The 24,707-nt window shown below is 39.7% G+C and overlaps 1 protein-coding gene across 1 annotated transcript in view; it reads right to left on the bottom strand.

Annotated features, from left to right (window-relative positions):
- LOC134802405 (uncharacterized) overlaps nt 1-24,707 on the bottom strand; it is a 60,443-nt gene that overhangs the window by 34,393 nt on the left and 1,343 nt on the right. The window contains exons 2-6 of the mRNA XM_063775061.1: nt 23,888-24,223; nt 22,001-22,160; nt 10,395-10,458; nt 2,692-2,767; nt 2,019-2,031 (exon numbers count right to left, since the gene is read on the bottom strand). Coding sequence (XP_063631131.1) covers nt 2,019-2,031; nt 2,692-2,767; nt 10,395-10,458; nt 22,001-22,160; nt 23,888-24,223 — 649 coding nt within the window. The remainder of the gene's footprint in view (nt 1-2,018; nt 2,032-2,691; nt 2,768-10,394; nt 10,459-22,000; nt 22,161-23,887; nt 24,224-24,707) is intronic.

Below are 24,707 nucleotides of genomic sequence, written 5' to 3'. Positions count from 1 at the left end.
ATTTATTTATTTAATTCAGATATAAATATCCATAAAATTGTTAGTAATTACATATTTACAAGACTTATCAAACTATGGTTAGTAACAATAGTAACATAGTATGTAAATAACTTAAAAAATAAATTAAAATAAAATATAATATGATAAAGAATGAATAATTATATAATTATGTATAAAGTTAGACACCCCGTCAATATAACACTTTAAACTCTCGCGTTTTGTACACATATTTAATTACACAAACGGGTCTACCGCGATATAATTTCATTGTTTTTACCTTTAATTCCGACGTTTCAGCTGAGTTGCACCAACTGTGGTCACGGAAAGACTGACGTCCCAACAAATGTCAACGGAGATATTAATAAAACACCACTAAACTACCCGAAATTAGTTTATAAAAATGTTCGGGGTAGACAAAGAAATTGCAGCTACCCTTTAAAGTTTAATGTTTATTGTCCACGGCACGACACGCAACACTCACAGTATCCGTACACTGGTCCGAAGATATATCCGCTGGTTTCAACATTTGAATCACTGGTCCCCAAGTAGACGATAATTTGTACCCGTCCTCACGATTGAAATTTTCCCCGTCAATGTCTTGCTAATGGAGTACCTATCTAACTTTACCGCAAATATATTTGGGATACCATTTTCACTGCTACCACAGAATAAATAATAGTACTAGCAAAGACATATGTAACTTCGTATAAGACGAATAAAGTCTAAGGAAAAAACGTGCCTCGGAATTGAAGCAAAAGTCATTCTCGAATAGATGGCGCACACACCTTTAGCCTATCCTCGGCTAGATGGCGTGACGACACCGTTTCATATTTAACAATTTTAACACATAGATATCAGTGAATGAACATGGATCAAAATGATATAAAAATAATAAAATCATTTATCCATATATATACATGTTTTGATAACTTTATACGTTTTCATTTTGAGTTTTAGTCGTGTGTCGATAGATGGCAGTAAATTTACAGTGACTACAAAATTTACAATGACAGGACCCCTCTATACTATCTATTCTTTTTGGTACTAGGTACAGAAGACTCACTCTCTAACAAAACGCGTCTGTTACGATCAGGACAGATATGGCCGCTAGGTGGCGACAGCGCCACGCGCGGCTTATAGCTAGCCACCAAAATTGGTGTGGAACGGGTGTACTTGTAGCTACCTGTTGTAGCGAAGCGACGAAATCGCGGAGTGAGCCACGCCTGCTGCTACTTATCCTTCGCATGATCGCAATTTCGTAATGAATCATGCATGATCAATTGATCATATCATATGATTTTTTTAAATTTATTCTCTACTAAAATCTTACATTAAATCAAACAGGAAAGTGCCGTGAAACCCTATCGGGTTTGTAATTTTGTACCGACACTATTCAATTCAATTCAATTCAACATTAAACATTGTTGTGATACATAGTAAACAAAAATTAGTTCTAAATTTCAACGCTCAAACAAATTAATTGCTAGGTAGGTACCAGAAAAGTAGGACAGGTTAGAACTGTGATACCGATAGAAAGAAAGTACTACCAGAAAAGTAGGTTAGGTTAGAACTGTGACCCTCCATATAAAGAAACTGCTACCGGTAAAGGGGCCAAAATTCTAACCAAGAATTTCTAAAAATTAGTTAGAGCTGTAAACCCCCATAAAATGAACTACTATCGGACAATTAGGTTAGGTTAGGGTTCGACTGTAACCTGCACATAAATAAACTGCTAGATGGTGTTAATATTAATATTTAACAAGTTAACAAATATCAGTGAAAGAATAATGATCATAGTCAAAAGGCGATCTAACAGTGTTAATTTTCTGTCGAAAGATGGCAGTAAATTTACAGTTGCTACATAATTTACTTTGACAATCCGCCTCTGATACACTCTATTCTTCTTCTCTTTGGCTAAACCTATGGACCAATTGTTACTTTCCACCCTATGTTACGTTTTTCCCGCTCTCCCCTACTATTAGTTTGTATAGGTATATTAGGTACGTTATATTGCTTACTTGTTCTTTGCCACTGAAATATTGATACGAGTCATACATAAACTTTAAAACAAAAAACTGGTCAAGTGCGAGTCGGTCGCGCCCCAATCACACATTTTTTAACGAAGTAAGAGTATAATATTAATTATATTTTTACCTTAAATTCGACTCACGCTAGACCTTCCTTAACTTAATTATTTTATTTTTATTTTAAGCTCAAGCGAAGCGGTGGTGGCCGAGTGGATCTGACGTCCGACTTTCAATCCGGAGGTCGTGGGTTCAAATACTGGCTCGACCAATGAGTTTTTCGGAACTTGTGTACGGAATATCATTTGATATTTATCACTACCTTTTCGGTGAAGGAAAACATCGTGAGGAAACCTGCATACATCCGCGAGGAAATTCAAAGGTGTATGTGAAGTCCCCAATCCGCATTGGGCCAGTGTGGGGACTATATCCTAAGCCCTCTCGTGTTTGAGAGGAGGCCTGTGCCCAGCATTGGGACGTATATAGGCTATATTATTATATAATTGTTTTGCATCGTATTCTCTCGGAAACGTTCATATTTGTCATGCTACTTCAGTCAACCTCAGTACTTTTTGTACGGAGACTGACTGAAATAACATACTTGTAACACGGTCGTACGTTTCCGTGAAAATACTTACGTAGGTACTATTATATCTGTAGTACGTACCTTTTGAATTGCAGTACTGATAGAGTTCCAACATGTTTTGATATTTTACCATTATGACATGAGTGATGTAGCCGACCTGTAAGAAGAAAATTGAAAATAACCCGGACAAGTGGGAGTCGGACTCGCCCACCGAGGTTTCCGTACTTTTTAGTATTGGTTGTTATAGCGGCAACAGAAATAAATCTGTGAAAATTTCAACCGTCTAGCTATCACGGTTCATGAGATCATGAGATATACAGCCTGGTGACTTTATGTCCGCGCAATAACGGCTCGGCCACGACACTACGCGACTGGCGACGGCGGCAGCGACAACCATATGTTGGAACGAAAGGTTCTGTCTCGCTCCAACCTAAGGTTACCGCTGCCGCCGTCGCAAGTCGCGCAATGTGGTGGCCGAGCCGTGAGCGGAAATGTCGTCGATCGGCTCGCATCGGCCGGCGCCTGCCGACGCGTCGCCGTCTTTTCCGCTTTTATTTGCGCGGACAAAGGGACATACGGCGCGATTCGGGAAATGAATTAGAGATTAACTAGATACGATATAGTAAAGATATGTGACGTCCCACGGATAAAGGTACCTTATGGCGGTTGGCGCTTACGCTATTATTAACGCCACTCCAATATTATTGCAGCGCTATGCGACGTAAGCGCCAGCCGCCATAAGGTACCTTTTGCCGTGGAACGTCACATATCTTTACTATTTCATGTCTAGTGAATCTCTAATTCATTTCCCGAATCGAGCCGATACAGCTTTTGCCGAATGCGCGTCGACATATCTGGGGAGACCCTTACTTGAGTCCATGTTTTAGGGTTCCGTAACAAAGGGTAAAAACGGGACCCTATTACTAAGGGTATACACCCACTTGCCAGAATTTCATTTGCCATAATAGTCAACAGCCATTATATTGTTTCCCATAATTACATATGCAATACTTATTGTTTACTATATTAGTCACGTGCCAGAAACTTTGTTTCCCATAAAATCAATTTCAATAATATCATTTGTCATCATCATTGTAAGCCATAATTATCACTAGCCATAATATATTTTTTTTACAGAAACCAAATGCTACTAGAAAAATGGGTTAGGTTAGGTTTGAACTGCGACCCTTACAAAAAAGTAATGCTACTGGAAAAGTGGGTTAGGTTAGGTTTGAACTGCTTAACTGCTGCTGTATCTCATGAACCGTGATAGCTAGGCAGTTGACGTTTTCACAAATGATGCATTTCTGTTGCCGCTATAACAAGAAATAGTAAAAACAAATATTTAAGTGGGGCTCCCATACAACAACGAGTCCGACTCGCACTTGGCCGGTATTTTTTTGTATAATTTAGGGACGAGAAATTAATTTTAGTAAATTGTACAATGGGCCTTAATCACGTAGTTATTTAAGTTTTAAGATTTACCTCCGACTTTTGTCGCGAACATGCGAACCGGCTAATAGTTGCCAGTGTCATGGAGTAGATGGCGCTCGCAGTCATGTTTAAGTTAAATAACCGCTTCTAGGTTATTGTGATTTTTTAAGGCAAAGACAAGAGGGTAGACGCCGAACGATAGTAAGAAAGGGAGGTTAAGTGCGAACAGATACGGAGGGAGAATTTTGCTTTGGGGATCAATTCAACGGCTTTCTTATGGTGTTATTAGATTAATGATGTGCCTCATGTAAATTGTGACTAACGTATATCAGTATTCAGAGTGAACAGTGATCCGAGGGAATTGTTGATGGCTAATATGAACTTATGGTAAACTTAGTGTGAGGAATGGGGTCGCTATAAGGGGAGGTTTGGAGGCGACTATGAGGTTCAAGAAACCAGGTGGATAATCAGGTGAAACTTATTTTATATGCAGGTAATAAAGTAGGACACCAGCAATGAGTGAATCGTCATCTCACTAACGTCCAGGCCTCATATAGGTATGTAGTATGATTACATATCGCTAACCAGTATCAGTAAAGGCATCATCTCATTCGATAGGTTAACAAGTATGGTGAGCTTGACGACAACTTTTTTTAGGGCGGCCCGCGTGGTCTCGAAGAAGACTCATGCGATGCGACTAAGTCCCGTTGTACAATTTAATGTGTAAAAATCGACCAAGTCACAGAATAAATAATAATACTAGGTAGAGAAGACTCACTCTCTAACAGCGTCTGTTACGATCAGGACAGATATGGCCGCTAGGTGGCGACAGCGCCACGCGCGACTTATGGCTAGCCACCAAGATTGGTGTGGAACGGATGTACTTGTAGCTACCTCTAGCAAAGCGACGAAATCGCAGAGTGAGCCACGACTGACCAAGTTTAAAATCAATGTGAAATTCATAGTTGAAATACCTTATCATTTTACTAAACGTGACATTCGAATTAATGAAATTTTAATTTACAAATATTGTATTTATCCTTCAAGAAAAACATATGATAAAAGCTACGAATCGGCCAGGAGCATGTCGGGCCATGCTCAGTGTAGGGTTTTGTAGTCTTAAATACACACTTAAGAGCAAGAAAAATTGGTTTTATTGTATAAAATTACAAAGAAAGTAAAGTCGGACCAAGAATAGTCTGCAGCGGATTTGATAGCCCACGCAGTGCAAGTGTCATTTATACCTCAAAAATTTCATAGAAGTTTGACGTTTATTTTTATTTTTTATTTTATTTTATTCATCATCCTGCTAGGCCTTGTTCCCATTTACTTGGGGTCGGCCTTCCCTGTTCTTTTCCTCCATTCTGCACGATTTATTTATTTTATTTTATTGATTCATAAAATTTACACAGCATTACAGCGGACTAATACACTGTGAAATTTATAATAGACAGTATTTATACAAACAAGGTATAAGATACAGTCTAGAAAGGACAAACAGAACAAAATGTCAGAAAGAAAAACTAATACAAGACAGATGATTCACGCTTATCCAACGCCTCACAGAACTTCATACATTCTTTACACAGGTCCATCCAACTACTTGCAAATACATCACATTCCGGTGCTGATGCGAGGAGCGCATTAATATATTGTAGAGCGCGGACAAGTGGTGATTTGCCATGGGACATAGTGCGTGTTTTAGGCACATCTAACAGGTGATGACTTCGTGGTCGAAAATTAAATTGGGCCTTCTTAGCCATAGATGGAACGAACAGGCGTACGAGCTGTGCAACCAGTTCAGGGCAGTCCGAGTTCCCCCGTAAGACATTACATACTGTGGTCAAGAGCCCGTAGTTACGCCTTACCTCTAAGGAATTAAACCCTAAACCGCCTAGCAGGAACTTTGAAGGGTACAAGTATGGGTAATAACCGTGCATCTTTTTATAAAGGAACCGCAGAAAGGCTTTCTGGATTTTTTCCAGAAGCAAGACGTACTTGCCCTCATCCGGGTTCCACACGACCGATGCGGCTTCGAGTTTACTCCGGACTAAGGGGCTATTCATAAATTACGTCATTTCAAATTAGGGGGGGGGGGGGGTCTGGACATCGGATGACGGTATTTAAAGCATGATTTTTGGATGATTATGGGGGGGGGGGGGGGGGGGGGTCAAAAATCGTCAAACATCGATGACGTAATTTATGGACAGCCCCTAACGCAGTGTGAACTAATTTAATAGCCCTGACGTCATCGAAATCTCGCGCATTCCGAACCACAAACCCTAACCTCCGATAGCAATTTGTAGCCAACGCTTTCATATGCTCATGAAAGTTTAGCTGCGTGTCGAGGATAACACCCAAATCGCGTATAGACTCGACACGAGTTATGGGATCAGGACCTAGCAGGTATTGAGCGAATATGGGACTATTGGCACGGCTAAAAGTCATCACGGAGCACTTTGATTTGTTGAAGAGGAGCTTGTTGTTAATGCTCCATTGATGAAGGCGATCAATATCCTCCTGCAAAGACGCGCAGTCGGACAACTGCTGCACTCCATAAATGAGCTTTAGGTCGTCGGCATATAACAAACATCTGGCATGCTTAGGGACTGCAGCTAAGTCATTTATCATTAAGCCAAAGAGAAACGGACCTAAAATTGAACCCTGACTGACTCCGGAACGTGTGTGGTAGGGTTTCGATACGAAGCATCCGTGCTGCACGTACTGCTGTCGATCGCGCAGATAACTGGCAACCAACCGGAGCAACTTCGGTGAGAAGCCAACGCTACATAGCTTGCTCAACAGTATGTCGTTATCCACGCGATCGAAAGCCTTCTTAAAGTCAAAGTACAGCACGTCAACTTGTATTCCTTTATCTAAATGCTCAGAGACGGAGTCTACCAGAGTTAATAGGTTCGTTTCGACAGATCGCTTAGGCCTGAAACCGTGCTGAGAATCGCAAAGGTAAGGTTTTACTTGAGAAGCAGCGAGTCTATTTACGATTGACTCAAACACTTTTGCAATTGAAGATAGAATGGCTATAGGGCGGTAATTCTCGACCTCGGACGTTTCACTCGATTTTGGGATGCGACGTACTCTTGTAATCTTCCATTGACACGGGTACTCTCCAGAACCAAGAATCAGGTTGTAAATGTGAAGTAGTGGCCCAGTTAGCCATTCCTTGCACCCCTTAACAACAAATGCAGGGATGCCATCAGGGCCAGGGGAGCTGCGAGGTTTTAAATGAGTTATACCAATTTTTAGACCAGCAAGACATATCTCATATACGTTTATATAATTCGAAGTACGTGTTGAGTCGTTACGGATGATGTTTTCATAATCAAGGAGAGGTTCAGACAGAAGAAAAACGCTTGAAAAAAAGTTTGAGAAGGCCTGGGCTGCTTCAACCCCCTCATGCATCTTTCCCTTATAATTGACCTGCGGTTCAAACCCTCCTTTGGATTTTAGACTGCTCACGTGTTGCCAAAATGCACTAGGTTCGGAAGTTATCTTACTTTGGATATGACGGACATAATTCTCATAGGCTACTGTGGTTTTCGATTTTACAGTTGCCCTTAGCCTGGAAAAGTCATCATATACCGCAGTGTCACCTGTTCGTTTCCATACACGGTGAAGATGAGCTTTACGCCTAATATCCTTTATTAAATCGGCTGTAAACCATATCGGATAACGTCTACGCGCTTTATCAGATCTTAATTTCCTAGGTATACAAATGTCGAACATGTTGTATATTATATTATAAAAGCGCTCCAAAGCAGTGCTGATTTCGCGTCTCTCAAGAACTTCTTCCCAAGACACTTCCGAAATCAGTTGGCAGAGGAGTGTATAGTTTCCTTTGGGGTAGTTCCAATCGAGTCTCGAGTCGACATTGCCTGGTTGCAGCTTGGCAGTATCATTCTTGGCATCAACACAGGGAACAGAGATCTGAAGCGGAGGATGGTACGCATCGGGATACAGTACTAGTCCACACTCTTGAATTTCTGTTACAGAGACCCCACCTTCACGCCTCCACCCACACCAGCACTAACGTCTAACACTCCGCCATACATATTCGCAACTTCATTCATCTCTTTCAAATCACAAACAGTAGTAAAATAACAGTAGTAACTTAAAGTACTAATAGAGGTATACTTAGGGTTCAAGTTTAGGTCCCCAACAATTATTACGACACCAGCTAGCGACTCAATGATTCACTCAATTTTGTGGAAGAATCGCATGTACTCATTTTCGGCGGCATTAGGTGGGATGTACACCACGCACAGATAAAATATTGTGTTTTCCACCACTTAAAATAACACGTGCACTGCGTGGGCTATCAAATCCGCTGCAGACTTTTCATGGACTGATTCTACCTACTTAACCTGTATAATTTGCTCTTGACTGTATAATTTCTTATAAATTTTAATTTAACACTGAAGTAATAATAATAAAAAACATTAAACTAACTATGAATTAAACATTTAAAAACTAAATTAAAATTAAAATAAACCTACTTAAAAATTAAACTAATACTTATAATATTAAGTATATAAAAAACTAAAATATACTAATAAAAGATGAAAATAAAAAGAAGTTATAAAAAGAATACTCCTTTTACCTTTTCATACAAAAAAATTGGTTTTCGCACAAAAAAAGACAATATAGATTTCAACGGAAAGTCTTCAACAACTCTCAGCTAATATTATAACCGGATTAACACATTCGCTGCGTTACGGGAAGCATTTGGCCGTATTTGACTTTCCGCCGGTGCGGCAGCTATCTGCGCTTGTCTTACCCCCGGTGCGGCGGTGGTTTTTCTATGTTCCCGTGTGAGTAAGAGAAAGATGACTATACTCCCGATATTCTTACTTCAAGTATATTCTATTTCAAAAGAAAAAATGTACGGGAAGTATTTTTGCGTAACGCACTGAAAGGTATTTTTTTTTCTCTGGCGCGGCACGGGTACTATTTGTCCGTACTCCATCACCCCGTACCGCACCGAAAGGTGGGTACGCAGCGCTCAGATTGGTCATAGTGCTGCGCATTGTTCACGCGTCCGCGTCGATACGACATTTTATTAGTGCGACAATTCAAGACTATGACATCTATATTGAAAATCACCTAATCTAAAAGTGCGACTCCTGTTTATAATTTACTTTTATTCATATCTATGGTACAAAAACATGCCCAAAAACAACTTAAAATTACAATTTTAAACTAAATACAAAACTATTCTAAAATAAAACTAAACTACACTGTTTATAATTATATTAGGATGAATAATATTTGTTTTGATTACGTACAGACACGATGACGATAATAAATATTTTGTCGATTATAAAAGTCGTTATCGATTTTTTTGTATCCCATCACTAGTGTTATATACGGCCTGTGCGGCAAGGGAAGTATATTCCCGTAAAATTAAGGGTTTTGGAAAACGCCTATATCTTTTTTAATTTTATATAGATCCGCGGGCGACGGCAGCTGTATATACACAAAGATATATAGTCTATTGATCAGAATTACTTTTATTTCAAATCGATTACATTCCAGGTCTGTAGGGACCTTTAAAGTCAGGACATGGTACGGGAAAATGTAGGTCGTGCCGCAAATCTGGCTTTCTCAATACGGGAAGTATGACTCGTATAGCACTGGCAGTAAGTTTGGGTTTTGCGCTGCCGCACCGAATGTGTTAACCGGAACTCTATTTTCTACTCCTTCTGCATTTAATATTAGTTGTAAATTGTTTAGATATAGATGGTCAAGCAGATCTTGTCAGTAGAAAAAGGCGGCAAATTTGAAAAATGTAGGCGCGAAGGGATAACGTCTCATAGAAAATTTGAATTTCGCGCCTTTTTCTACTGACAAGATTTGCTTGACCATCTTATAGTAATACACTTTTCGTCATTCGCGACAAACGTGACATCTAGTGTCGAGTAGCAGTATTTTTCGCAGTTGTCGTCTCTTATCCCGTTAGGCCTTATTCATAAAACTTCACGGGCCTGATTTAGTTAAATTATGTTTTATCCCTTTCTTACAAATACATAAGTCAAAATGACAGATAAGGACAAACGATTATTAGCTAATTGAGGTTCGTAGTGCGTTTATGAATAAGGGGGGTTAGACCAGCGGTCGGCAACCTTTTAGCAACCAAGGGCCACATAGTAGTTAAGGAAGATGACGCGGGCCGCACTTTGGTAATATTTGTGACTTTAGCAGACATTGTCGTTTGTCAGTATTACATACAAAATAGCCAGAGAGGCTCGCGGGCCGCAAGCGAGAGGTTGGCGGGCCTGCGGCCCGCGGGCCGCTGGTTGCCGACCGCTGGGTTAGAATATAAACAATCTTACCTCAAACGGCAAATGGTTTGAATATATATCTCGCAAGTGATAGTATTTGCGAATACTTAGACGTCTGAAAAAAACACAATACCATAGAAAAATATAGTAAGACAAGAGTGCTCACTCCATACATCAGTTTTGGTACCATAAATATTAGTATTTTCATAGTCGACATCTAGCATCGAGTAGCGGAATTATCAGTACTTTAAGTAGCAGTCGTAGTACTGTCAAGTGACAATAGATGTAGCACCGACCGGAAACTCTAATCTCAACAACATAAGACTTTCCGGTCGGTGCTACATCTATTGTCACTTGACAGTACTACTACTACTACTTAACGTACCTACTGATAATTCCGCTACTCGATGCTAGATGTCGACTATGAAAATACTAATATTTATGGTACCAAAACTGATGTATGGAGTGAGCACTCTTGTCTTACTATATTTCTCTATGACAATACGATATTCATTAATGTACATTTAATCCTAGCTTCTGCCAGTGGGGAGACACCTGACTTCGGGCAAACTCGGCTTCGTTCAGCTCAGCATTGCTCCGAGCAATTATTAGGGTTGGGACTACTTATAACGTCCCTTTGCGTGCACGACCACAGATAAGATAATGACTTGAATTTTGACAACCCTAAATAGGCGACAGGGATAGTGCCATAATTTAGAAAGGAACAGCATGATTCGACCCTGAATCGCTGTCAAACTTCGGTTTTGTAGGAAGTGTCCTTTCTGTACGGTAGTACTATTACTTATTATGTGCTTCTGCTCGCGACTTCTTCTAGGTAAATTTAGTAATACCGTCAACCGGGGTGAATAGGGATAGCTGGGATGAATAGGGAGAAAAATTTAGATGTGATTTAGCCCTAGAGCATTTAATAACTGGAGTCGCCTTTAAGAGCTTACCCCTTTGCCGAAAACCTTGCACAATTGTGCAAACTTTTGTAAGGACTGACATGGCTATATGTACGTTTCGTACAAATCATGTAGAAATAGCAATACATTTGACATCCCACCCCCGCAAAAATCGGCAGACTGTTTTGGTACCAAAACCTTCGAGCAACACGGAAGGGAGGCGGCATTCGCACTATTTCCCCTCTGCCGAGGTACAAGATTAGCGCGTCAATCTAATCTAGCGCGGGTAATAAAACTAGTTGCACTTGGATTTTTCACTAGACCGAGTCCAGACGAGCGCGTGAACACTGCTGCACAAAAATGCCTGTTTGCTCGGTTTTTTGTTATAAAAAGAGGTCGGGGACATCAAATTTACAAAAAGAAAGTGTTACATTTCACATGTAATATTTTTGTTTACATATCATACGTTTAATTACATTCAAACACAATTATTATATTTTAGTCTCATGTAATTCTTGGATTTATCGATTTTGCTCGCTCAGTACAAATTGCGGATCGGTCGAGCGACAAAGCCGACTTCTCATCTCTCAGAATACAATAACATACTTCAACGAAAATGTGTTAGTGTGCGTGTTGTGACACTTGTCACTCGTCCGTACTAGAGATGGGTCGCGGGTATTTACCCAATTTACCCACCCAGGTAAATACCCGGTAAATACCCATCTACCCGGTATTTACCCGTATCTACCCAAATGGACGGGTAGATTCATATCTTGTTGCACATGTCGATTTGTGTTAAAGTGGAGATATAAACCGAGTTAATGGCTGTAATTATTGTGTGTCATTTAAAATGAAATGGTTTAGTTGCAGTTGCAGTTGTAACTAAGGAATTTTTAGTACAATTTTGATAAATATTAAAAAAAACGCCGTCATAAGAGTATTTTTTTAGACTTGAGTAAATTATCGTACTTATACGTTGATAATACACATTCCAACTTCGGTCGGCGGGGGGTGTTGTTGGGGGGAGGGGGGCAAAAGTGAACTTTTTCATATTGCTTGGAATCTGTCATTAATATCGAAAAGTGTTGTATGTTCAAACTAAACTAGACATAATTTTCTACAAAAAAGGTTATATACATTTTTGTCCTAAAACTAACTGTGTTTGACTTATAAGCTTCCCAAGTTGGGATACTGCACAATTTTTTTTTATTATCATTCATAAGTATTCTTTATTTTCATCTTTCTAATGTATATTAAAAGCATTTTAAAACATTTCCGGAAGCCAGGGAATGATTTTACACGATTTTTCTAATTGGACTGATATGTTAAAATCGAACTTCACCTCATAGCAACCTTTTCGTAATTAGTTTGAACATACATTTTATGTAACATTATAAAAAAATACTTAAATTAATCTTATTTATACTCACATACCATTAAACACATCAACTTTAGAAGAAAAACGAAAATACCCGCGTATTTAGGGGTAGGCAAATATCGGGTATTTACCGGGTAGTTACCCATCTCTAGTCCGTACACAAAAAGAGATCGAGGTTTGCAAGATTTGTCTTTGACGTGTGTCATTTTCTATGTATTTGTATCGTCATTACAGATTGGATTTTGTATGTAAGTGTGTGAGAAATGCGACTGTGTGCACCTTTCCCCCCGCGAAAAATGGCAGAAAGATTTGTACGGTGAGATATCGCTTGGGCCCCTCCCTTCCGATGTGTCGGAAGCCGGTGTTGCTCGAAGGCCGCCCCCCTTCATCAGTGACGATAAAGTATTTTATTTAAGAAAAAAAAAACCTGCAACAAGTACCTTTGGGGTGTGAAATAAAAAAAGAAAAACCATTTACCATTTACTCACATAGGCATTTACATTGTTTTCCTATGTACAAATTGGTTGCAAAATCATCAATGACGCTGTCGTAATTTAAAACGTTTGTCAGCTCAGCTTCTTAAGCTATTCAGGCGCTCTTCGCTGATAGTGGAACGTAGATAAATTTTTATTCTTTTGAGTGCAGAAAGGTGACGTCACTAATGTCACTATTCTAGATACAGATTTGTATGAGCCGTTTTTGTCACTCAATGACGATGCGACCTCGTTATATTTGCCTGATCTGATCGGTGACCGGTTGGTACTGCTGGGTTTTGGCCATTGAGAATCAAGGTGAGGCATTGGCAGTTAGGCTGGATATAGCTAAGGAGTTCGGTCGGGTCTGGCATCAAGTCTGCTCGAGGGACTATGTTATACAAATGGATCGCTAGCTTTTTTCCGGTAGACGCACATGAGCCGTATATGTAGTAGACGGAAGCTGCTCCGATAGTGTGGACATTACCGCTGGCGTTGCACTAGGTTCTGTGCTGTCATTGCTGCATATCAATGATAATCATTGCTATGCAGGCGACAGTTGTTGGTAGATATATTTTAAGCAATTGGTGGGGTTTGAAGCATTCGTTTGTTTATTAATTTAAATGTCAATTAAAATATAATAAAAAATATAGCTAAGTTTGATTATAAAAGGCGCCCAGAAAAAGCTGCGAGCCCCCCCCCCGCGGCCTGCCGCCCCGGGCCATGGCCCCCTTGGCCCTAGGGTAAATACGCCCCTGGCTCCAAGGATTTAACTGACAATTTCTTAATAACTACCCACACAAATTGTTTCATACAAAATCTCCCTATTATTTCCAATCCAATGATAAATTTTGTGTGGGTAGTTATTAAGAGCTTAAGTGGGTTTGGGCGGAAAACGTCTGCCGTATGCACCCGGATCGGTGGGCCAAATTGGCTACTGAATGGACACAGCAGATTAGCCGGGGCAGAGGTAGACCAAAAAAGAGATGGCGGGATGACCTTGAAGCTTTTTGCAGCGACTGGCGGGAACATGCACCAAACCGTGACGAGTGGCGGAAGAAAGGGGAGGCCTTTGCCCAGCAGTGGGACACAAAATAGGCTATAAATAATAAAAAGTTATTAAGAAATTGTAAGGTATGTCACATTTTAAGAGCCCATCAACGTGCACACTAGCGCCACTGCTAATTAATCGTGATTATTTAAATTTAACGACAGGTATTTAATTACACAAACGGGTCTACCGCGATATAATTTCATTATTTTTACCTCACAAACAAAGTTGGACAAAGTTGGATCAGTACTGAAGAAATTCTCCATTAAGACTGTATACACGCCGTTATCTAAAGTAGCAAGTCTTTTACGCAGCCCAAAGGATGTCATTCCGTACCAGAATCCGGGTGTCTACAAGATAGAATGCAGTTGTGGAAGTGCGTACATTGGCCAAACTAAGCGCAGCGTTCAAGAGAGGGTGAAGGAACACATAGCAGCTGTTAAAAATCGCCATGTAAACAAATCCGCAATAGCTGAGCACTTGCTGACAACAGGAACGAATCACTGGATTGAGCTACATAAACCCAAAGTCCTCTCCAACGAGCGACACTATTATCCGCGGATCGTGAGAGAGGCGATTGAAATTAAAAAACACCCTAAAAATTTCAATCGTGAGGACGGGTACAAATTATCGTCTACTTGGGGACCAGTGATTCAAATGTTGAAACCAGCGGATATATTTTCGGACCAGTGTACGGATACTGTGAGTGTTGCGTGTCGTGCCGTGGACAATAAACATTAAACTTTAACGGGTAGCTGCAATTTCTTTGTCTACCCCGAACATTTTTATAAACTAATTTCGGGTAGTTTAGTGGTGTTTTATTAATATCTCCGTTGACATTTGTTGGGACGTCAGTCTTTCCGTGACCACAGCTGGTGCAACTCAGCTGAAACGTCGGAATTAAGGTAAAAATAATGAAATTATATCGCGGTAGACCCGTTTGTGTAATTAAATATGTGTACAAAACGCGAGAGTTTAAAGTGTTATATTTAACGACAGGTATTTAAATAAGGGGGCCGCTACGTACTGTATTTATTGTGTATTAATCAGTACCTTTTGAATACATCAAACTAGTTTTTATTTTGCTAGGTTCGTCAATCTATGCGTCCAAAATTAAAACGGCCGTTTTTGTTTTGAGGTCCTAGTTAGGGCTTGCAATATCGGACGGTTTCCAATTCCGGAACTGATTTTCGATATTGGGTCCTAATTCCGGAATTCCGGAACTGGTTCCGGAATTAGGGTTAATCATATTTTTAAATAAAAAACAACAATAAATGTGAAATTCTGATACTTTACGTTTATTAAAGATAGTAGGTATTATTTTAGTGGAATTTAATTTATAGTATTATTAATCTAAAAATATTAATAAATTGAGTAGTACCGTCCTGCACCTCTTATTTTAGCACCTTATTACTATGGTCACTTTTATTCACTTCAATGATACGGCGTATTTTTTGGGGAAACTACGAATGCTGGCATACCATTTGATGCCTAATTTTATAAATATAAAAGGCTTCGTAGCCTACCTAGTGGCTCTCAGTTTACGTAGATGAAGGTCCTGATGGGGTTCCGATCTCGGTAAGGGCATTTATTGTGTTAAGGTACTTATAACGATTATTTGTTGCTGAGTTAAGGTTGTTTTTTATGTATTAAAGTACCTATTCAGCTATACCTATTACCTTTATGGATTGCCGACTAGTGCCCAAAACGCAAGCCTTTTTGAGATTACACCAAATGGGCTAAATGATTTCATTAGCGCTTCATTACAGCCTGGTGAGAAAAATAAGCGTCTAGTAAATTTCCTGATTGCTTTTGGATTGAAGTGTAAAATAATAACTTTAATGGCTCATAGACTTAATGTTTAACAGTGCTTTCCATACTTAAACGTTACGCTTACCAACTTTGATTTTTATTTTTTTCCTTACTAGTTCCTAATTCAGAATTTAATGTGCTGCTACACTACAAAATCCGAAATCTTTCATTGAGGAAAAATCTTTCTGAATTGAGAATAAAATATCCAACTACATACTTATTTATAAATTTTGATTCAAAGGTTTCGTGTAGGTAGGATTCTGGGCAAATGTATCGCTTTGCTTCAGCAAGTATCAAAAGTAAATAATTCGATGGTTAAGTTAATGAGGCATGTTAATGCAGCATGCTGCTAGACTTCAGACTTTTGTCAGCGACTGCTAAAAACACCAGCATAGTGTAGTTTCTTGGCAATTTTCAATAGTAAAATCTAATAAAAGTACTTAAATCCAATTCCGGAATTTTCGATATTCAGTGGTCTCAATTCAGGAATTGTAATATCGGAAAATTTGTCCGAGATTCCGGAATTTCGAAATTCCGGAATTCCGGAATGCAAGCCCTAGTCCTAGTTCGACGAATCCAGCTACATAAAAACTAGTTTGATGTATTCAAAAGGTACTGAAATACACAATACTGTTTACGTAGCGGCCCCCCTTTATAAATACATGTCGTTAAATTTAAATAATCACGATTAATTAGCAGTGGCGCTAGTGTGCACGTTGATGGGCTGTTCAGTTTTTTCCCTATTCACCCCGGTTGACGATATTTATATAGTGTTACCATATACTTTGGAAGTAAAAGAGTAAATTCCACCCCCTTTTTATCCCCATAAGGGATGGTTTCTGGGATAAAACTCCCCTACAATTTATCTTCGCAATTTAAAGCACGTCCACACCAAAGGCTATGGTCGGACTTTCATACAATTTGCGACCTTTTATTATAGAGTATCGATTTTGTGGTAAGCACCCCTAATGGTGTCTATTATCAAAGACATATGTAACTCCGTATAAGATGAATAAAGTCTAAGAAAAAAGCGTGCCTCGGAAATCAAGAAAAAGTCATTCTCGGATAGATGGCGCACACACCTTTGGCCTATGGTCGGCTAGATGGCGTTGACGTCACCGTTTTATATTTAACAATTTAAACACATAGGTATCAGTGAATGAACATGGGTCAAAATGATATAAAAATAATAAAATCATTTATCCATATGTATACATTTTTTCGATAGTTTTATACGTTTTCATTTTGAGTTTTAGTCGTGTGTCGATGGCAGTAAATTTACTGTGACTACAAAATTTACTATGATAGGACCCCTCTATACTATCTATTCTCTTTGCTATTATTTTGCCCAAGTCTCAGCTTCTTATGTTTGATAGTGTCCGACTTACGTCATTTTTAAGATTTATTAAAAATAATTATTATATTTCGTTCGTTTCATTCTTCAGATATTACATTTACCAGGTAGTCCTTTAAACCTACAGGCGACTTTTGCACAATATTAAGAGACAGTCAATTGACTATTAAACTGATTTTTAGTTCATTCATTCATTCTCCTACCCTTCCCGTTCGTTCCACGATCATAGTTGCTCATTCTTTTTTCGTGCACGGCGACGAGCGCACGCGCCCTTTAGCTCCTCGGCTACGACATTATTACCTACAAAATGTCGAAGCGCACAGCTAAAGAGAAGTTAAATTATTATCGTGAAAAAATCAAACGACTTGAAGATCATAAAAGACGATACAGGATCATTTATGATTCGTCTTCATCGGAAGATGAGGGTAAGTTGTTTTTATGTTTTTTTATTTGGTGTTGAGAAGTGATTAAAATGAGCCGACATAGAGATTGACTGCGAGTCTCTAACTATGATCATATAACCATCGGGGTTGACTGCGAGTCTCCAACGATGTAAACAAGCAGAACAATGCGCGCAGTCTTCAGTAGATGCGCGTTACTCTGCGACACAAATATTTTTTCAACCTACCCCCAAAAGAAAATATTTTTCATAAAATGTAATAATCACTTCCTTTTTGTTTTAGATGTTGTAATGGAACAAAATCCAGATGGTTTCATACCGGCTCAAGATCCTATTATACAGGAACCACTAAACAGCGAAAATCCTGTACCGGAACATAATAGTGATGTACCGATGTCGAACCATAATAACGGGATTTCTGCACCTGAAAATCAGGCAGATTTGCCCATTAGCTGTCGTCAGCTCAACCCGAGCTCGACCCGGATATGCTGCTGGCTCTCGGCGAATCGACCGAAGATGCACCCGAATATGGCGGAAAAATCCACGATAATTTATCGAAACTTCGGTTACCGTTACTCAAAAAAGGTATGACGAATGATGCCAAAGATAAAATCCTCAAATTATTTGGTTCCCGACAACTGTCGATTGTTACAAGCACCAAAATTAAACGTGACGGTCCGATATGGTCCGGAACCGAGACAAAAATTTGGCTGCAGCGCAGCAACAACTCGGCCACGGGATCGCTGCCGTCAACAGGGCCATGGAGGCATGGATATTCTAATAAAATGTGTCGATCCCAGCGGAATCGAAGCTATGAAACACCTCAGCAACGGCTGCCGTATACTGTGTGATCTGCATGCGTCATCTACTCAGAGCCGCATAAACACCTAGTCACACCTAGTCTCGATAAGACGTTCTTGCAAGTTATACAAGACACAGAACGTGATGATACCCTGTTTGGTAATAAATTGTCCGAGAAAATCAAAGCTGCGAAGACCATTGAAAAACAAGGTCTTCAAATCAAGAAAACGTCCCCAAAGAAACCCGCGACAGCACAGCCGTCGACAAGTCGAGCGTCGTACTCGGGAAACTGGTCAGCGCCCCCTCGTTACGCGTCGAACAGGGGGGGGCGGAGAGGTGCTCGCAGGCAGGCGAATTACACCCGGCGGACGTTTCCAGCTCCACAACCGGCCGAGACATCACCCGCGACCAAGACACGTGCCCAGGCACCGTAACGCAGGTACATGCCGGCCAATAAATCATTTTTATTAAATAAATGTGGTCTAAAAATAACATTTAAAAACATGGTTTTAGATTTTTTCAGATATGGCTAGTCAATCTCAAATAACTCGGACGTAAAACAAAACATCCATCAAATACGTTTGAACAAAGTGAAGTAGCTGATACTAGCTATACAAAAGCTGTTAGATTTAGGAACCATATCTGAGTGTCCTAAAATCAAAAACCAATATAATATATTGGTTTTCATATATTATATACCTAAGGTTTTTCTTGCCCCAAAACCGTTCGGAGGAAAGCGAAATAAAATTGCACACTTGGTTCTTAAATTTCTAAGGCTGTCTAAAGGTACGATTCGAAGTTTTAGTGTCAGCATGTCCCGCTGTAAAATATGGTTGGGTTTATACAAACACTTTAGAAAGCCTAAAATATCTTGAGTTATAAAAAAAATAAAAAAAAAATAATAATACGATAATTTTAATGCCAAAATGAAACTTAGTGCCATATTGGACGATCTTAACTAGTTGTTAATGTTAATACATCAAATAATTGAATTAAATATTAAATGTCTTTGCTAAAAATATTACTAATTGTGCAATTTTGTTGCGTGTTGATAACACGACCGCCATAAGTTATATAAACCGCATGGGGGCTTACAATTTCCACACCCTCGTACAATTTGACTGTGGTGCGAGAAGTGAAATATATTGATATTTCCGCATCATACATAAATACAATAGAAAACATTGCGGACAGACAGAGCGTTCGAATCTATAGTACAACGGTTTGAAAAACCAACAATAGATTTACTCACTTCTCGCTCCAGTGCCAAATGCCAAAAATTTAATTTCATGGAAACCCGATTCAAATGCGATAGCGGTCGATGTATTTACGATTAACTAGAGTGAAATATAGTTTTACGCCTTTCCCCCGCTAATTTTAAAATGCCTTAAAAAGATCGTAGACGATCAAGCAAATGTAATCTTAGTGTTTCCGTATTGACCAATGCAACCGTGGTTCCTCCTATTGCAGAGCCTTAGTTCAATAATAACTTGTTTTATTCCCATTACAGGGACTGCCATCCCCTACACAAGGGGCTTACCCTGGGGACCGCCAGGCTCTGCAACAGTCCTTCAGTCGAAGAGGCTCCCCGCCCGAAGCTATAACACTGATGTTAGCATCACTCTCCGACAAAACAATACAACAATACGAAGTTACATATAAGCTCTGGTGGCAATTTTGCACCGTTAATTCTATTGAAATTTTAAATCCCCCGAAATCGTCTATATTGTCTTTTTTAACAGAACAATTTAACAAAAATTGTGCATACGGCACACTGAATAGTCACCGTTCAGCGTTCAGCCTTATCCTTGTTATTGGGAGACAATGTCGGTTCGGACGATTGCGTGAAACGCCTTCTCAAAGGTGCGTACAAACAAAGACCGAACGGTCCCAAGTATAACCATACATGGGACCCTCAGGTTGTTTTAAACCGTGTCTCTCACTGGTATCCCAATACAAGTATAAGCCTGGAAAAACTGTCGCAAAAATTAGTGACATTACTGGCCATATGCACAACGCATAGGGTCCAAACATTAGCGCTTATAAAAATAGAAAATATCGTTATTTCCACAAACGGTGTCAAAATTGGAATTACTGACATAATTAAAACATCGGCTGCAGGACGAGAACAACCCGTTCTCTTCCTTCCATATTTTAAAGACAATGTATCTATATGCCCTGCTACAACTCTCAGAGATTATATTTTTGTAACAAAAAATAAGAGAGTTGATGGTATAGGAAATTTGTTATGGGATCCTATCTCGTCGCATAATAATTGATTGTCATAATGTAATGTTACGCATAAAACTCTTTTCGCATATTTTTTCTCCAATTGAAACAGAAAGTATTTTCGAAAATATTTTGCATAGGTTGTGTAGAATAGGGTAGGTTAGGTTAGGTTTGTGTTATAATTTTTCAGAAATGTTAATATTTTCAGTACAATAACAATTATGCGAAATGAGTTTTATGCGTAACATTACATTAGGACAATCAATTATTATGCGACCCAATATGGACCCATTTGTTATTGACATATAAACCTCCACATAGACCTGCAACTTCTCAGACCATCAGCAGGTGGATTAAAAATGTTTTGTCGGAAAGTGGCGTTGACATTACAGTCGCCACGTCGGCCGCGAGCCGCGCCGGCGTCAGCGTCGACACTATCCGCCGCACCGCAGGCTGGACCGCGGCGTCTACATCGTTTGCGCGGTTCTATAATAGGCCACTATCGGATGAAGGACTCTTTGCAAGATCTGTTTGCTTGCCGAGTCCAAGTGACAATCCTTAGATAATAAGATTATCAATCATAATTAGATGATTTATTAATTTGAATAAATGTTAAAATTAAATGACTGACCAATAAAGTCAAGCCAAAGAAGAAAATAAATACATAAATGATTCATTGACTATATATCTATAGTTTCATTCCACCTAAGCAAAACTTTAAGACTCTAAACATCTACCTGGTAAATGTAATATCTGAAGAATGAAACGAACGAAATATAATAGATGATCAAACGAACTTCTCGAGCGAAGTTCGATCACTATTATATGAGTCGTTTCATTCGAAGATAAAATAACCCTCCCACCCTAATAAGACCCTAAATTATAAAGTTTTGCGTTTTTTCTCTAAAGATAATGAGCAACTATGATGGTGGAACGAACGGGAAGGGTAGGAGAATGAATGAATGAACTAAAAATCAGTTTAATAGTCAATTGACTGTCTCTTAATATTGTGCAAAAGTCGCCTGTAGGTTTAAAGGACTACCTGGTAAATGTAATATCTTCGAATTAAACGACTCATATAATAGTGATCGAACTTCGCTCGAGAAGTTCGTTTGATCATCTATTATCTCACAAACTACTTACCCACACAATATGTCTGAAAATCTTAACCAATGTTCTTATAAATTAAGACTCACCTCTACAAAAAATATTAATACTATAATAAAAGAATAATAATATAAAAAAAAATCTTACCCACGTCGCCAGATGTATGAGAGGCAGTAACATAAATTATAGATGAGCCTGTTCACATCGAGCCCTTGCACATGCAGTACGTCAGTTACGCCAAAATTATCCGAATACTGAGATTTCCTGGCAATGTCATCGAGTATAGACAGGTCGAAATGTTCGTAGCCTAAAATGGTATATTTGGGCTATTTTTTTTGCTCGATTTTAAACTGTTGTGAGACATACTCACATTGAATAATTTTACGGTTTAGATTCACTTGTTTTTAGTCACTCGCGCGACATGCTCGCACTGTCAGTGCTTGAGAAAGGAGACCTAGGCTCTCCTAAACATGTCGCGCGAGTGACTAAAAACAAGTGAGTCTAAACTGTAAAATATTCAATGTATTTTTTTGCTGTCGTTTTTCAGGGTTCCGTACCCAAAGGGTAAAACGGGACCCGATTACTAAGACTCCGCTGTCCGTCCGTCCGTCCGTCTGTCACCAGGCTGTATCTCACGAACCGTGATAGCTAGGTAGACGTTGAAATTTTCACAGATGATGTATTTCTGTTGCCGCTATAACAACAAATACTAAAAAGTACGGAACCCTCGGTGGGCGAGTCCGACTCGCACTTGTCCAGTTTTTTTTATTTTTTTCTCAGAATTTGATGATATATGGTGGTATGGAAGCGGTGGTGGCTTTTACCAGTAGCTTTTCGGTGAAGGAAAACATCGTGAGGAAACCTGCATACTTACATCTGCGAAGAAATTCAAAGGTGTATGTGAAGTCCCCAATCCGCATTGGGCTAGCGTGGGGACTATAGCCCAAGCCCTCGCGCATGAGAAGAAATGAAAATCTTTATTTCAGGCAACTAATGGCCCATACATAAATACCTTAAAACTAGCATACATATATATATATAAATATATTTTAAAACTAAACTTTAAAAAACTAAACACTACATATCACATTATGGCTGCGATGCATTACGCAACCCCGCAGTGTCAGGGAGCCGGCCGCGGAACCGCCGGAACTTGACACCTTTCGGCCAAAACTCCTCCTTGGTGAAGGTCGCTAGATGGTCAGTCGGAACGCTAACCACAAACGAATTAAAATTCGCATTGTGTCGAGATTCCAACTTCGCGACCCTTAGGATGAATCCGGTCTTCGTTTTCACATACTTTACGATGTCATCGACCTTCGTAAGGTAATGTAGACGGGACACATACAGCAGCGTCGACGGTGTTGCAGGACGCAGCAAATGGTTCGGTCCAGTCGGTGCGGTACCACACTGATTCTGACGAGCCGGTTTTCTTCTCTTCTCCACCTTCTTGAAACCGTCCTCGTCACATCGCGACTCCCTTAGAGCCGGCTGTGATTGGTCCTTGTGAACAGGAAGAGGCCTGAAGAGGCCTGTGCCCAGCAGTGGGACGTATATAGGCTGAATTATTATTATTATGTTGGATAGAGTGCCCTATTCTGTACTACAATAGGCGCAACACCGTATGTCCTACAAAATCTTCCACGAAGCTACGAGAACGTATGGGACTTTCTTAACTCAATGGGAATTAACATACTTTAAGGTCCCAAATTTGGATTTCGTGTTTATTCCAACCAGAATGAGGAGCTCAAACTTTCAAACCTACCAACATATCAAAATCTGATTAAAAAATCGACAAAAAAATTAAAACCGGACAAGTGCGAGTCGGACTCGCCCACCGAGGGTTCCGTACTTTTCAGTATTTGTTGTTATAGCGGCAACAGAACTACATCATCTGTGAAAATTTCAGCTATCTAGCTATCACAGATCACGAGATACATCCTGGTGACAGACGGACGGACGGACAGCGGAGTCTTAGTAATAGGGTCCCGTTTTACCCTTTGGGTACGGAACCCTAAAAATGGCCCAACGTACCTTTTTTGCCGTCTCGGGTATCCGTTATACCAGGCTTCATAGGCCCCAAAGGCCCCTTAGGCCCCATAATAGGGCGCACAGGTCCCGTAGGCCCCATACCAGGGCCCGCAGGGTCCATAGGCCCCATACCAGGCCCTACTGGACCCATACCAGGCCCTACTGGACCCATACCCGGCCCCATAGGCCCCATACCAGTGCCCATGGCAACATTGTCCTTCATGGCAAAGAAGGCTCCTGGTGAGAGTTGGCGGTACATCTCATCATCTTCAGAAGGTGGGCCTCGGGTCGGAGTGGCCCCGGATTCCTCTTGCCCGTCCAAGGACGAGCAAAGAATTACTAAATATAACACAATATGCAGTTATTCATGAAATGGGGCATTATCTATGAAAAGGGACCTTTTGTGTCGGGGGTTAAAACAAAACTGACTTGACTTGGTGATGTTACTTTAACTTCATCAGTAACCGGAAATTAATTTAAATTATTTTATTCGCTGTACAGTCAAATAACATTTTTTTGGAACGGTAATAATTTTTTCACCACACCAGCTCGGAAAGGCTTACACTGCACTTCAAAAACTGATAGCAAAGTTGCATTTTATTCACATGTGAGGCAAAGTAATCAAATGCAAGTTTTGAGTTGTTTTCTTATGTTTGCTGGTAGAATTGACTTTTAAATGATGATTTTGGATGATAAATATTTAATAACATTCATTTGGATTTGATTTTGTTTGATATTTTACATTTAATATTTGCTTCGGGTTGGCGTGATGAAAAAATTTGAGTTTCACTCGGGGGCAAATTTTGTTTAACCCTCGTGCTTT

This window comes from Cydia splendana, chromosome 24, assembly GCF_910591565.1.
Source record: "Cydia splendana chromosome 24, ilCydSple1.2, whole genome shotgun sequence".
NCBI lineage: Eukaryota > Metazoa > Arthropoda > Insecta > Lepidoptera > Tortricidae > Cydia > Cydia splendana.
This window is presented reverse-complemented; position numbering and strand designations above follow the sequence as displayed.